This window comes from Aulonocara sp. 'chitande type north' Nkhata Bay, linkage group LG3 (genome assembly GCF_057382095.1).
Source record: "Aulonocara sp. 'chitande type north' Nkhata Bay isolate Kocher_YH1m ecotype deep benthic linkage group LG3, A_spYH_male_GT1.1, whole genome shotgun sequence".
Taxonomy (NCBI): Eukaryota; Metazoa; Chordata; class Actinopteri; order Cichliformes; family Cichlidae; genus Aulonocara; species Aulonocara sp. 'chitande type north' Nkhata Bay.
This window is the reverse complement of record NC_141346.1, coordinates 29512594-29527959: the sequence shown is the minus strand read 5'-3', so window position 1 is coordinate 29527959 and position 15366 is coordinate 29512594. Positions and strand designations below refer to the sequence as shown.

Here is a 15366-nt window from a genome sequence, read left to right as displayed (position 1 = left end):
AACTGGTATAAACATCTAGATGATGGGAACTTGGTTGGTGTCACGGTCGATAGTTGACGTTTCCAAACACAGTTTATTTACAACACCAGTGCAGAATATATACAGTGAGGGGAAAATCCAGGGGTCCAAGTACTTAGTGCAAGAGCCAAATTATCCAGACATTTTGCATCCACTTTATTGTGTAATATTTTAGTAGATTGTATTTGATGGTTTGGGCCCCAGGAAGACTAGCAACTACTGTTGTGGAAGCTAATGGGGTTCCTTATAAATAAACAATAAGTAAACCACTCATACCGCTAACGGAACAAGTATCTAGCCTTACATGAAGGTAATGTTTTCAATAACAACATGAACAAGATGATAAAACAGTGAATAAACACTTTACTGAATTACCATGAAAAATTAAAACTCAACAGAAGAATTAAGAGCATCAAGATAATCGTTGCCCTGAACCAGTGGCGGTCCTAGCCTGTTTGGTGCCCTGGGCGAACACTCCCTCCCCGCAGCCAATAGCACTCTATTCTAAAACACTGTCAAGCAGATCAGCAAATTTATAAAATCCACAGAAGTAAAATGAAAAATATATTAAAACCACTAAAGGTTCAATATGTTCAGCAGGACCACTTCTGGTTAACCCTTTAAAGCCGGTCAGAGCGGGCACGCTCCGTTTTGCGTAACTATTTTTAAATCCTTGTAGAACCGGAACCGCGTAAGCTAGCACAATAATTTTTTTTGCATATGAAACCAGAGGAGTTGTACTTACATCTTATGCCATCAGCTTGTACTAAGTCACAGTTTCCTTCCACATATAGCTTTGCAAAAGCTGCATAAAAAGCGCTTGCAGGAACAATAACATAATATTCCAGAAACACGCTTTGCCGATCCGATCAGCTGTTCATAACACTTCTCACAGTGGCTGTATCCCAATTCAGGGTCTGCAGCCTTAAAGTACGCAGCCTCAACAATCCTCAAGGGCCGCATACTTAAAGACCGCTAAGGCCAGAAGTGCGAGGCTTGTGTAATGGGACGGTCTAGCCTCCGTCGCGCTGCCCAGGTTGCCTAGCAACCATGATACTAACAGCTGGAAACGTTTCATACAGCTTTGTTTGACAGAAATGAAGGAGAAAATCTTTTGTTCATTTGTTTGTTTCTACATGAGCTTTGATCATTCTCTAATTAAGGTCAGCTATTGAACGGCGTATATTTTAAAGTAAAGGCTTTAAAACCAAGTTAGTGCAAACGTCACTAATGTCACATAACTTTGCCGACATGTGGCCAACAGTAATGTTCTAATGTTCTTCGTTATTAAACATTTGCACATAAATAAGTGACATAATATTCAGTACTTACTTAAAGTTTACTCTTCAGGCGCCCCCCATCCGCCGTTTTATTCCGGCAAAATTATCCACACCCACCGTGGCGCTATGCATTCTGGGATATGTTGGGCCACGAAGTATACAGAGCCACGTCCTTAAAATTCAGGGAAATGAAGGACGCATTTGAGGGCCGCATTTCGAGCAGCCTTCGAATTGGGACAGCCTTCGTTGCGTCATGGTGACGTAATCGGCCTTAAAATGCGACCTTTAAGGCTGCAGACCCTGAATTGGGATACAGCCATTTAAACAGACTTGAGCGCAAACAATCGCATGTCCGCCATTTCCTGCCCGAAACCGGGAGTGACGTCATTTTTGCGGAAAATGTAGTTCTTTTTACTTTTAGGCCTTAAAAGCCTATACTGGTGTTTTTATAAGTCATGTTTGACTTTATGCTTTTCTGAATAGTTTCTGGGATGCTTAGAAGTCGAATTGCACTGCTGGAAATAGTTTATTTTGATGCACATGCTGTTTTCTTTGCAGATTTGCATCATAGGATTGTTTTTCGTTTTTCCTGCAGTATATAAAAATGCTGTATCTCAAAAATAAAACTATGAACACACTCAAAATAAATTTCCTGTTAATTTCTATCTATCTATCTATCTATCTATCTATCTATCTATCTATCTATCTATCTATCTATCTATCTATCTATCTATCTATCTATCTATCTATCTATCTATCTATCTATCTATCTATCTACACTCAACAAAAATATAAACGCAACACCTTTGTTACTGCTCCCATTCCCCATGGGATGGATGTAGAGACCTAAAATTCATTCCAGATACACAATATAACCATCCCTCCCAAACAGTGGTCACAAATCAGTTCAAATGTGTGGTAGTGGGCACATCTGCTATATTGAGATAATCCATCCCACCTCACAGGTGTGCCACATCAGGATGCTGATCTGACATCATGAGTAGTGCACAGGTGTACCTCAGACTGCCCACAACAAAAGGCCACCCTGGAATGTGCAGTTTTTTGCGCTATTGGGGGTCTGGGGACCCAGAACCGGTCAGTATCTGGTGTGACCACCATTTGCCTCATGCAGTGCAACACATCGTCGCATGGAGTCTATCAGAGTGTCAATTGTGGCCTGTGGAATGTTGGTCCACTCCACTTCAATGGCTGTGCGAGGTTGTTGGATATTCGTGGGAACTGGTACACGCTGTCGTATACGCCGGTCAAGCACATCCCGAACATGCTCAATGGGTGACATGTCCGGTGAGTATGCTGGCCATGCAAGAACTGGGACATTCTCAGCTGCCATCTGCCCTGAACAATGTGAACCATGATTCATCCGTGAAGCGCACACCTCTCCAACGTGCCAGACGCCATCGAATGTGAGCATTTGCCCACACAAGTCTGTTACGGTGACGAGCTGGAGTCAGGTCAAGACCCCGATGAGGACGACGGGCATGCAGTTGAGCATCCCTGAGACGGTTTCTGACAGTTTGTGCAGAAATTGTTTGGTTGTACAAACCAATTGTTCCAGCAGCTGTCTGGGTGGCTGGTCTCAGACGATCTTGGAGGTGAACCTGCTGGATGTGGAGGTCCTGGGCTGGTGTGGTTACACGAGGTCTGCGGTTGTGAGGCCGGTTGGATGTGCTGCCATATTCTCTGAAACGCCTGTGGAGACGGCTTATGGTTGAGAAATGAACATTCAATGCACGGGCGACAGATCTGGTTGACATTCCTGCTGTCAGCATGCCAATTGCACGCTCCCTCATTGCTTGTGGCATCTGTGGCATTTTGCTGTGAGACAAAACTGCACATTCCAGGGTGGCCTTTTGTTGTGGGCAGTCTGAGGTACACCTGTGCACTACTCATGATGTCAGATCAGCATCCTGATGTGGCAAACCTGTGAGGTGGGATGGATTATCTCAATATAGCAGATGTGCCCACTACCACACATTTGGACTGATTTGTGACCACTGTTTGGGAGGGATGGTTATATTGTGTATCTGGAATGAATTTTAGGTCGCTACGTCCATCCCATGGGGAATGGGAGCAGTAACAAAGGTGTTGCGTTTATATTTTTGTTGAGTGTATCTAAATAATGTGTGTCATTACATGTTCCCCCGCCTATCATGTCTCTCTCGTCTCTGTTTCACTCAGTCCAGTGTCGCATTCTCCCTCATTCATGGATGTGTATTTCTTCGTGTGTTTCGCTGTATATTTAGGTTTTGCAATTCTAGTTTTGTTTCATTTTGTATAACCTGTACGCCTGTAATTAAGTTGTGTTTTTGAGAGTCAGCCCTGCCTGTGAGTCTGCTTTTGGGTCCTATCCTGCCTGCTGCGCACAGCCAGTTCATGACACAGTAGAGGTATGATCAAGCATTTCCAAAGAGCTGTTGGACATTTACATTGTCTAAAAATGAAAGCTTATCCTACAGACTATATAAATAACATTTGTTTTAATGTCAATAGTGTAGCTACCATATTAATTTATTTTAACATATTTTGCATCAATGTGAGCATTGGAGGTGGTGATTAGAGCCAATCCTCATTGTGTCCCACCTGCATTAGGTTAGTGAATATACGTATTTTCGTAAATTCAGTCTAGTTTCATTTGTATTGCAGTCGTGTCAAGGTGCATTATGATTCTAACCTTTGAATCTACTAGTACTACAACAAACTGCCACCAATTACTATTCCTACAAGTCTTTATCAACTACACCACCAGTTACTACATCACTTGTGATGAAAAGAAGTAGCATATAGCAAACACTGAGTCCATAGTATTGGGATATTCAGTACAGATTTGAGTGTGAGACTGCTTGAATTCAAGGGGTGCTCACACCAAAATGCCAAAATATCACATCATTGCAAATGGTTGCAAATGGTTACCTGTCTCTCTGTGTTAGCTCTGCGACAGACTCTCACCCTATGGTAGCTAGGATAGGCGCCAGCCCCCAGATAAACAGATAAAACATCCTCAGGAGCGTCCAGCAGATGTTGAAAGACCTCGGCCTCCTGAGGAAATACAGTCTGAATTGGCTTTCTTTATACAGACGCTGCGTGTCACTCGATGTGTCATGAGAGTGTCTCGTTCACAGAGTCTGACGAAAAGCCACAGGCTGATGTAACGGCAGATTTCTTTATTCCATATATTGATCACATATTTTAACAATTTCACTATAGCAATAGTAGAATCATGTTGTCACCAGTTGTATGCATGTAGAATGTTATCACAAGTGGGCCTCCTGTTTATTGCACCTTCACAGGGGGGCTATTGTAGAAAGTGGAACACATCCAGGCGCCACATTTAAGGGATATTTGACGGGTGCTTGTAATTTTTTCTTAATGGAGAAGCGGGATCAAGGATTAGCTGAAATGAAGATATTGTCATGGTCTCACCAGCTGATCCCGTATTGGGCAACATGTGTTTTTGTTGTTTTTGCTCTTTCTCCCTCTCTTTCTCTCTCTCTCTCTCTCCTCCAGGGGCAGTCTTGGGACCCAGGGCTTGTTTCTTTGTAAATATGTTTGTTGTCTGTGTGTTGTGTTTTGGGTAGTCTCCCTTCTTTTCGCCTCCCCTTGTGTGCTTTCGTTCGCTCTCCCGGATGTTTTGGACACAGCGCGACCTCTGCACTAATCCATCCAGAAAACTCACACTGACATGTATCACCAACTACTGCTGAAAATGTTAACAAAAAAATAAAATATAGAATTAAAAAAAACTTGACAAATGTAATGCAGAGCAAAGATAATGTTTGAAGTCCCAGTACGATGTGGAAAGGAATTTAATTTCTTTGTTACTGGCAAACCGGTTAGCCCTGTCTTCACTGCAAATTACTGTCAAACAGACAACCATGAAACATTTCCTCATACTACAACATGTCCCAGCCTACTATGACTTTCTTTTGTGCAGAGACGTTCTCACATTTATCATGCCGCTCTCTGCGCTGGTGTTGATGCTGCTGGTCTGCAGTGTTCAGGCTAATTTTTACAGTATAGTGGTGAACTACTATCCACGTGGCAATGTTTCAACAGGATCTTCCACTGTAAGTACACTTTCTCAAAAGACAAGTATATTTACTTTGTGAATTTTGAAGGTGTTTAAGTAAACACATCTTCACTGTAAATCTGCAGGGCATCCTGTATTACAAGTTGGGCTACAGCTCCTGCTTGTATAGTTTGCCCTACTCCATCGGTGGTCAGACACTTGTTTTAGACAAGGTCGACGAGGAGAGTATAGGAGAATGGTGCCAAACTGAAGGAGTCATCTCTCGGCTTTTTTCCAGCAACTCTATATTTTCAATTCCGTGAGTGCACACATACGCTGTACATAATTACACATGCATAAATATGTTTTTTGTTGTCTGAGGGGGAATGAACGTTAAAAAACCTCCTCTGAAAAGTCATTCATTTCTATCACAGGGTCTCTGGCATAGACTGGATCTTTGGCATCAAAAATGGCATCGTATCATTTAAAATTCAGGCTCTGGTGGAACTGAGGATCCGCTCTGACATTGGCAAAGCCAACACATCACCACAGACCACTATCATACCAGCTATCAGGTCAGCCCTGTTTGTGCCTCCATTCCTTTTTTAGTATTTATACACAGATACATGCATTCATACAATTTTATGTGTCACATCTGGCAATTTCATTGCTTTTCACAGACTAATTTGCTTTAAGATGGAAAGTTTCACCATAGAGAAGGAGAAAGATAGAGAATGCTACAAGTGAAAATTAATCTTTGGTCCAAGTTAATTTTTGCAGTTGTGAAACTTTAACCATAAACCCAGAACAGCATCCAGGCTGTGGGTGTACTGAGCAGCTATCAAAATGAATAAAAAATTGTGTCAGATATTTCATGGAAATGAATGCAAATAATGGAAAATGAGTTTGTTTGGTTTTTTAACTTTCTTTCAGAGTTCCGTCAAACTGTCCAAGAAATTTGAGCCTGTTGATGTTTGATCCTGATGGAGACATAGTGAAATGCAGAAATGGAGATGCATCACTCTCAGAGTGTAGTCCCTGCACACCACCGTCTGTCCTCAGCCTTTCACCAGTAAGTAACAGCTATTTTTTTTGTCACTGGAGGTCAGATTAACGAACTGACCTCCCAGCCCATTGTTCCTCACTGGGCTGGTTTCAGTCATTATGCAAATGTACTGTTTATAAGCTCGGAGAAACCTGCAGTCAGCTGAGACTGAAGAAGTCACTTGGATGAGTGACGAAACGCTACGTCCAGATGAACAGAATCAACTTTTGGAGATTTACTTACCTGGATGATTGAGCATGCATCAAGATGAGACATGTTGGCATAGACAACAATGCTTGTTCATCATGTCAGATCAATATATCTGGCAAAGACAAACAAAAAAAGCCTGCTTTTTGTTCATTTAGATAAGTGTAAATTATGTGAAATGTTGCTTTTTAGTAAGTAGGAAATATTTGTGCTATTTTGTCTTCATGGCCCTATTTTTATCTTCTTGCAGTCCTCTTGTACTCTGTCATTCAGCCCCACAAACAGCAGTGATGAAGGTCCGTATGCGGTACAGCTGATGATAGAGGACTTTCCCAGACAGAACATAACGTTGACTCAAACCAACGGGACACAAACAATAATAACAATCAACGACGCTATCAGCAAAATGCCAGTTCAGTTTGTCGTGAGAGGTACAAATAATTTCTCCTGGCTCCTGCTTAATGGCCCTGTTATTTTGGCCTTTTGATTTTGGCCCCCATGAAGCTAACGTTTACTTTATCCTTACTGCAAGAAACCCAGAATTTGTCAAGATTTAAACAACTTATCTTTACTTTACAACTTGGCTGCTTATGAACTTGGAAAAAGCTTTCGCTTGGCTACCTGTAGATGAGAAAAACAATCCTGGTGGACCAGTTAGAGTTTCTGTTCTTAAAAAAAAGTCTTTATTATTGTCATCACTGCTTTGTGTGTTGTTTCAGTGGATCCTGCAGTGCCATCGTGCACAGAGGGACTCTTTCTACCCATGTTCCTGCCTCCAACCCCAGCCCACAGAACCCAGCTCTACACCTACGTCAATCAGACTCTGGCTATCAGCATCAAGGCACAGACACTTAACTCCACGTAAGTAGATCTCTAAATATAGAATTAAAGGCTTTATTTGTTAAATTACCAATGATTAACACATCCTGCAGCACTGACAGTTTCTAAAATTAAAATGTAGCTTTAATGCGCAAATCAAACCTGTTTTTCATTTAATCAGATCATGAATCTTATCTTCTGAGTTGTGTAACTTTAGCACTTCTACGCTGCGCTTCTACAGACAGGTTTGATAAGCCAGCAACCCAACCGGTTTTATACTGATGTTAGGATGTACTAGCACTAGGTTAAGCTAAGACAATTAAAGAGAAACAAGAATAAAAATAAACATCTTTTAAGCCAAAACTGAACCATGTCACAGGTAAATACCTTTTTCCGTTTGAAGATGGGGAACTTTTGAGAAACTAACTTTTTTCTTGTTTTTGTTTTTTTTCTTAAAGGATCTCTGAGCTGCTGTTCAGCGCGCCGCACACAGTAACTCAAAATCAAACAGGCCCAGGACAGTTCACACTGACGTGGACACCATCTGATTCAGTAGCTGAACAAAGCCACCCCATTTGTTTTGTTGTCCAGGCAGTTTTAGGGTCAGTATCCTGTTTCATAAATATGATCCTATACAAAAACTATTGAAATTTTCATTAAAAAAAGTGAAATGGAACAACTGTAATTTGCTGAATATGTTGCCCTTTTTTGTTCACTCATGATATGTGTCCAAACTGCATTCCTGTAAACCTTTTCACACTCTGACATTATAATTGTAGCATCAAAACAGTCACAAAGCAGACATAGTGAGAAACTGAAATTCACTGAAGACAGAACACATATGTTTTTTAAATACCTTTGAGGAATAACTCCATAACAGCAGACACCTGCGTAGGTGTGAAAAGATTGGTTTTGAAAGTAGAGCAGAAACAGATAAATACTGCAAAATGCAATGTTTTGTTGTTGTTGTTTTTTTTTTTTTTTTACCAAGAGCTGCCTCAGCAAGTTAAAGATTAAGGAAAAAGAGAAGAGAAAGAAGAGCAACATAATGAGTCCAGATATCATATATAGTCCAGCTGCAAAACAAAGCTTTTATTAGTGACAAGAACAGGAAGATCTAAGACTGGCCAAGTCAGTTTCCACATTTAAACCTTTAAGTACTAAATAGAATATCAGTTAATTTGACAAATTATAACTCATTTAATGCTAAAAATGTCATTATTCAGTCTGTGCAAACCAGTAGGACAACAAGTCCACAGCATCATACACATATCCCCTTAATAGGGCATATACACGTTATCTTTCCTTTCATAGCTGATTCATTATTTGGTGCACACTATTTTGTTAGTGTCTCATGATCATGACTGCTAAGGGTTGAAGGGTACTGAGGACACATTTTATCTGCTGAAATCCTGCTTCACCAGAAGAGCATTTCCAACAAAGATACTAAAGTTCAATGGTTTGTAGACTTGATGTTGTGACTGCATCAAAGGATTATATTTTTGTGTTTCTTATACTTGTAAAGTTACTGATGCTAATTATAAAAGGTAATCATAAGGTACTAATTTTTCTTGTTGTTTGACTTAAAATCAAAATAAATCAAATTGTAGCAAACTAAATATCTACAAGTTAAACTCTCTAAACATTAAAAAAGATCATTTAAACAGGTTACAACACTAAAACATTGAAAATATTTTTTTTAAATTTAAAACACAATTTAATAATGGCTCTATTGTACTGATTTATTTTCACAGTGCAGCCAAGTACCACTCTGAGCTTCGATGTGTCATTGTGACCGTTAGAAAAGGTGAGCAGTGCATTAACATCCACTACTAACAACTGCACAACTGATGCAGTTCATGAGTAACCGCCGTTTTGACTTTTTACAGCATTGCCAACTCCATCACCCAATACACCAGAGTGTGAGTATAAAAGCGTGGAGTGATGTTTAACACTCAAAGTTAGTCTTATTTGATAGATTTAGTGAATAAATAGAAAATAGCAGAAGAATAAAATCTCGTACTTGTGTTAAGGATGAGTCAAACCAAAAACCCAGAACTTGTTGATAGTTTCCCTCATTCCAGTGGAATCGCTGCATAATTGCTCTTTGCATAGTTCAACTTTGGTAAACATTTGCTCACTTTCAAACCACCCACTAACTGCAGAAATTTAATTTTCAGCTTCATCCACTAGAGGGCAGAGTGGCATTTAAACCACTAGCGCTAGCAAGCTTAGCTAAAAGGCTACATGCACACACCTGGTAATTACTGATATGTATGTATGTATTGATATGTAAGAGACCAATAAAATATTAGAATTTCACCTCAAGCCAAACATAAAGTTCTTGGATAGGCTAGAACATGCAGAACTCTATATCCTTTAATTATTGATGCTGTAGACCAAAGTGTTTATTTGTACCAGGTTTAAAAATGTTAAATTTAATTCTGAAGTTTGGCTTCTGAACATGAAAGTCAATGGCCTCAAGTGCACATTGTAGTCAAGAACTTTGTTTATTACAACTACAAAGTAGACTTGATTGTGACTGCAAAGTGTTCTGCATTTCAGTGTTGAGCCCTGGAGTAAGATGACTTACTCCAGGGCTGCCAAATGAGCAAAAGTGACCTTGAGAAAACTCTTACAAAATTTATCTTAATTTCTCAGTACTCTTAATGGGAAAAACACTGTGAAATGATAAACAAAGTGACAGAAAATAAATAAAAACAAATATTGTAGAAAACTAATTGTATTAGTTTTACAAAACTATGTTTGAAAATACAAAAATGACCCATCTCTAATGACATGAACATAAAGTTGTAAAGGAAATGTTATGATTAGATAACTCAAACAAATCAAGTCAGAAAAACATTCTTGTTGGTTTAGAGACATTCTAACATTCTTTGTGTTTCTAGATGTTGCAGCGCTGAAAATGAAGTTTTCCTCGTCGATGGATTTATCTAAAATCAATACCAATGTCTTCCTAAATCAGGTCAGACTTATATCCAGTCAGAAACCAAATAAGCGTACCAGTGAACTACACCCCTGCAGTTGTAGACATTACGATAGAAACAGCTTCTGTGAGTGATTACAGAAAAAAAAGTTCAGATCACAGTGTGTGTCTGAACTTTTGTCTACGTTTGTTTTGTTTTGTTTGCCTTCACTTGCTGTTTTTTGGTATTCAGGCAGCACAAACACTTTGAGTTGAAATATCAAATTCAGTATTTTTAAATTTGTTAAAATTTCTGTAGAGAGGAGCAGGACTGTGAACTGTAATAATTACATAATTACCATCAGAATTACCTGTGGAATTATTGCATGGCTAAACTGAGCCATGTCCTAACTGACTTCCTGCAGCACAAATGTTTAGGAAATGTGGTGTATTCATGTATACAGTGACTAACAATTGTATTAGACCACCAGTCATAAAACCAAGAAAACAAAATGTGTTTAAAATTAATATTGCTATTCATTAAGCAAATAACAATCGGGATTGATATTTTTCAATTCCAACTTCTCTGAGAAATCTGAAATTAATCAAGCATGAAAATCAACAATGAAAACTAATTGGTCTCCTCATGAATGCAAGTAATTAATTGAAATGTAGGATCTTAATCCCAAAAATTAAATGTCTTTGCTTTGTTCTTCAGCTTTATATATGCGTATGTATCTAGGACTGATAACTGTTCTTAGATAAAACAGTTAGCAGAACTATAAAGTAGCATCTAAATGTGAAAGAATCAGAGGGAGAATCTAGCTTTACATCTTTTAGACTTTCACCTGTTTATGCTCAAGAATTAAGAAAACCTGAATTGTTCACTCAAGATATACATTACAAAATATACATTTTCTCAGTGTAAAATAGTAAAACTGTTTTGTAGATGAATTGTTTCTCAATCCACTTTCCAAAGAAAAACCACACCTGAGAGTGTGGTGATGTTTTCTCACTGTTCCTTCTTCCTCCTCAGATTAAACAGAAACTGCAGTCATACGGACTGCCTGATGACATCAGTCTGCGCCTCATAAGCAGTGTGCCACAGATTGGTGTAACTGTGTCCTCTAATTCTACAACATGAACCTGAAGTCCTGCGTCTGCATGCTCTTTCTTCACTGTGTATTTACTAGTTCAAGACTTTTATGTGGAAAGATAATAAAAAATATTACTTATAACAGATATTTTTGCACTAAACAGGTCTGTCATATAACATTCTTTATAATATTAAATTTTTAAAGGGATCTTTCAAGGTTGAAATTTATGTTTACTATTGATTAATCCTTCTTTGTTCTTTCTTCCAATATCCTTGTCTGGTGGGCTGTGTTCTGTATGCAAGTGGTCGTGGAGGATTTTTTTAATCATATTTTTTACATGAGTGTAAGGTTTGTAAACTGGTTTTGGGTGAATCAGTTTCTTATACAGTCGTGTTTATTTGTTTGGCTTTAGAAAGCTGTTCTTCGAAGTCTTAGCAGCCAGTGGCTGGAATGAAAAAACAAACAAAAAAACAATCTCAGTCACATTTCTGACTTCAAATTATTTTTCCTACAAATTAAATCAAAAGTTTTCTTGTTTTCTAAAACATAGACTTAACATCTGACTTAGGATCACTGATGACTTAGACCTCACAGAGTTAAGAAAAACAGTTTTTGCATCCATTTCTTTTTAGCAAAAATTTTATTTTTCTTTTACCAGGTGAAAAAACATCAGAAAAGAGGAACTACAAACACCAAATATGCTTAACTTTCTGCAGAGAAGTGTCTATGTTTGTGTTTATCGATTTCAGAAACTTTATTAAGCCCAGAAGCAACAAGTTCGGTCAGTTAACATCATTTTGCTTTAACCTCCTAGGACCTGGCGTCCACACATGACATTTTGGGTTATTTAGACCAAAATACTCAATTTTGCTCAACAAGGTCCTGATATCCACTTACTAGGACATCATATTGCTACTGTTCTATCAAAATTTTAAACGAATATCGTTATATGTGGCTCCCATTTTTCAACTTCAATTTAAAAATCCTGCTGCAATGCAAATTAGCCAAACCGTAAGATGTAAGGATATCTGGTAGACCAAGCAGTCTGCCTAGACTGCAAGACTAGGTTGATGAGCCTGCACTGCCAGAATTCATACATAATTTTCAGAAAAATCAAAGGATTGATTTTAAGTGTGCATGCTCTACCAAAAATAGTGCTTTGTTGTATATCTGACGGACGAAAGCTAAACTATTCCCACACCACTGAAGTTGCAGCATTTTTACAAACCAATTTTGGTTCATCCGTTTCATTCAACGATCCACTTTCACCCTCCTCATTCTCTGTCGGCGGCACTTTTTTCCCACCATGTGCGTATGAAAACAAAGGCATTGCACATGCGCGTTTTATCCATATTCTATCGTGATATTTCATTTTCTTATTGTTGCCCGACATTATATTGGTATTACTGTGAACGGTATGATATGGCCCGGCCCTACTGGCTACGGATACCAACTACAGAACGACGAAGATGTCAGCCACCTCCTGTACATGGATGACATCAAGCTGTATGCCAAGAGTGATCGAGACAGACCTAGACCCGGTTTGTAGAGTACGCTTGGGGAGTGTGATCGTGTGTACAACGTCTCTTTATGTATGTCTCCACGTTGGTTGAGTGTGGAGTAAGTGCATATGAGAGCATGAGGGTGGGAATGGATGTTTGTATCTGTGTGTGCCTGTATGTCTGTGTCTATATGTCAGGTTGGGTGTCAGGCACCACCTCTCTGGGGACATCTCAGGCCCTCCAAGGTTTGGAAGCCTATCTCCACCCACCACCACTTCCCCTGCCAGTGGCGGACCCCCTCAGACATCGGTGCGTTGGTGGTTCTTTGTGTCTGGGGGTGGGCGTCCAGGTACACACCGGCTCACTCCTTGGCGGCCGCTTGTCAGGGCCTGGGGCCTGGGGCTCGCTCGGGCCCCTTTGGAGGTGGGGTGCCCCCGGCCTCTCGGCCTGGGGCTCGGTCACTCAGGCACAGCTGGGGGCCGGCGGAGCTCACGGGCGCGTCACTGCAACTCCCCCTGACTTCTGCTCCGCGGCTGCTGGGCGAGCCCTCATCTGGGACTCTCCTCAGCTCTTACTGGAACAGTGGCGCGGCTGCCCCTCTGTTGGTCTTCCATGGTCTCTTGTGTTCTGGGGGCCTCTGGATGTCTGGAGTTTTGATCTCCTCCATACCTGCTTCACACCCTGGAGGACGGGGCTGTGGCCCCCCCACACTCCCTAGCAGATCATTACATGGAGAAACCTTTGGAATGCAAGCATGCTGATCCACACAGGTATGCACACATGGGTATTCACAGACGCGGACTAAAGCTTTCTTGGCTTTAAGACATGCATGCGCTCAAAGCACACTGTGCGCTGTCTATCTTGCGTGCTGCACAATATCGTTTATTATTTAGTAAATACTGATATCTATGACTAGCTAGTTTATTGTGATGGTGCTTTGTTTTCTCTATTATTATGTTGCTCTTTGTTGTTTGCTGTCTCCTCTGTTTGTTTTTTTTGTTTGTTTGTTTTTTTTTTCTCCATACAGGTGACCCAGGAGTTCTTTTTTTTTTTTCTCTCTCTCTTCCCCCCCCTTCTCACCGTCTCTTCTCCCCTTTGGTTTTCTTTCTTTCTCTCCCCCTCTTTCTCTCATTCATTCCCCCTGTCCTATTTATTTAAAAAAAAAAAAAAATGACAAAGGATGAACTGAAGCTCTGCCATCACGTAATGTCGCATACTGCTGTTTCTGATGTCATTTAAGAAAAAAAAAAAAAAAAAAAAAAAAAAAGAACAGTTTCCCGTCTCCAATCTCTGTTTTCTGCATTATTCATTCGCTTATTACCCACCAGTCTACCGTTGATTACAGCGCTGTCGGCTGCTGTCTTTTTCTTTTCTTTTTCTTTTTTTCACTTAAATGACCTCGGACAAGAAAGCCTATTTTTTTCTGCTGTTAAATACTGAAGAAATTTAAACTTTTTAAAATTATGCAAAATTGCAGAATATTTTTAAGGTTATCTGCTATAAAAAGCCAGGCCAGAAAAATCTCCTTCATGTTTTTCTTTGTTTTATTCTCAGTTACTTTGACACAAAAGCATCTGCTGTGATGTTCACAATTCTGATGAAGTCAGTACTGATAAATGATCAGAATTATAATATTTCTGACTGTCTGAGGCTAAATTGAATCGAATCGAAATCAAATGGATTATAGAAATCAGTGATGATACGCAGCCCTAGTGAGCAGCCTAGGCCCAACGGAAGTGGATGTAGCTGTGGGTAATAAGAAAAGATGAAAAGAACTGTTGATAACTTTTTGTTAAGTTAAGGCCTGATCCTTCTGAAATTCATAGCCAGTACTCTCACACGGTGCCATCAATCTTTGAACGTTGAAAAAGCACAGTGTATCCAGAAAACACATTATATGCTGCAATAAATGCACTGCCCAAGTGTCCCCTCTCCCCACGGCCTTTCAGCAGCATGCAACAGCAAACAGGTCGTCAGAGGAGACCGAGATGATGATTAAGTTTAACATTTTCTACAATATTGACAAAGACCTACCATAGAACCAAGTCTGCCAGAGCTTATATTATATTTTTACATGCTGTGGAGCCATTTTTGGGAGCATTTCAAGTTGCTATACATCAATACAACCATTATAGCCCAGATTTTAATAATATGTATTCATTAAGTGCATAGTAATTACATAAATTGCAAAAAAGTGCAATAAACTACAAAAAAATTGAAAATCGTTTTTGCTTTTTTAACATATATTTCTAGTTAGAGAAATTTAAGAGGCTTATCCCTCAAAACTGTAAATACAAAAAAGTTGCACAAAATAGTTTCCCACCACAGGAAATTTATTTTGAGTTTCTTCATAGTTTTATTTTTGAAATACACCAATTTTTATACACTGCAGGAAAAACAAAAATAAATATTATACTGCAAATTTGCAAAAAAGCAGCATATGCA

The 15366-nt window shown here is 39.5% G+C and overlaps 1 protein-coding gene across 1 annotated transcript; it reads left to right on the top strand.

The window, feature by feature from the left end:
• The first annotated feature begins 5191 nt into the window (after nt 1–5191).
• On the top strand, nt 5192–11579 carry LOC147335064 (uncharacterized). The gene is made up of 11 exons (XM_086275728.1): nt 5192–5383; nt 5472–5644; nt 5760–5900; nt 6259–6397; nt 6828–7008; nt 7297–7438; nt 7855–7998; nt 9151–9203; nt 9286–9318; nt 10306–10382; nt 11359–11579. The coding sequence occupies exons 1-11, from the start codon at nt 5192–5194 to the stop codon at nt 11464–11466; spliced, it is 1383 nt and encodes a 460-aa protein (XP_086131854.1). The 3' UTR covers nt 11467–11579.
• Nucleotides 11580–15366: the final 3787 nt, after the last annotated feature.

Bases quoted from the DNA above. Each gene is read 5' to 3' on its own strand.
- LOC147335064 (XM_086275728.1), top strand. From the start codon at position 5,192: ATGAAACATTTCCTCATACTACAACATGTCCCAGCCTACTATGACTTT. The intron at 7,439-7,854 runs GTAAGTAGATCT...TTTTTCTTAAAG, and splicing joins GCACAGACACTTAACTCCAC to GATCTCTGAGCTGCTGTTCA. The intron at 9,204-9,285 runs GTGAGCAGTGCA...GACTTTTTACAG, and splicing joins CATTGTGACCGTTAGAAAAG to CATTGCCAACTCCATCACCC.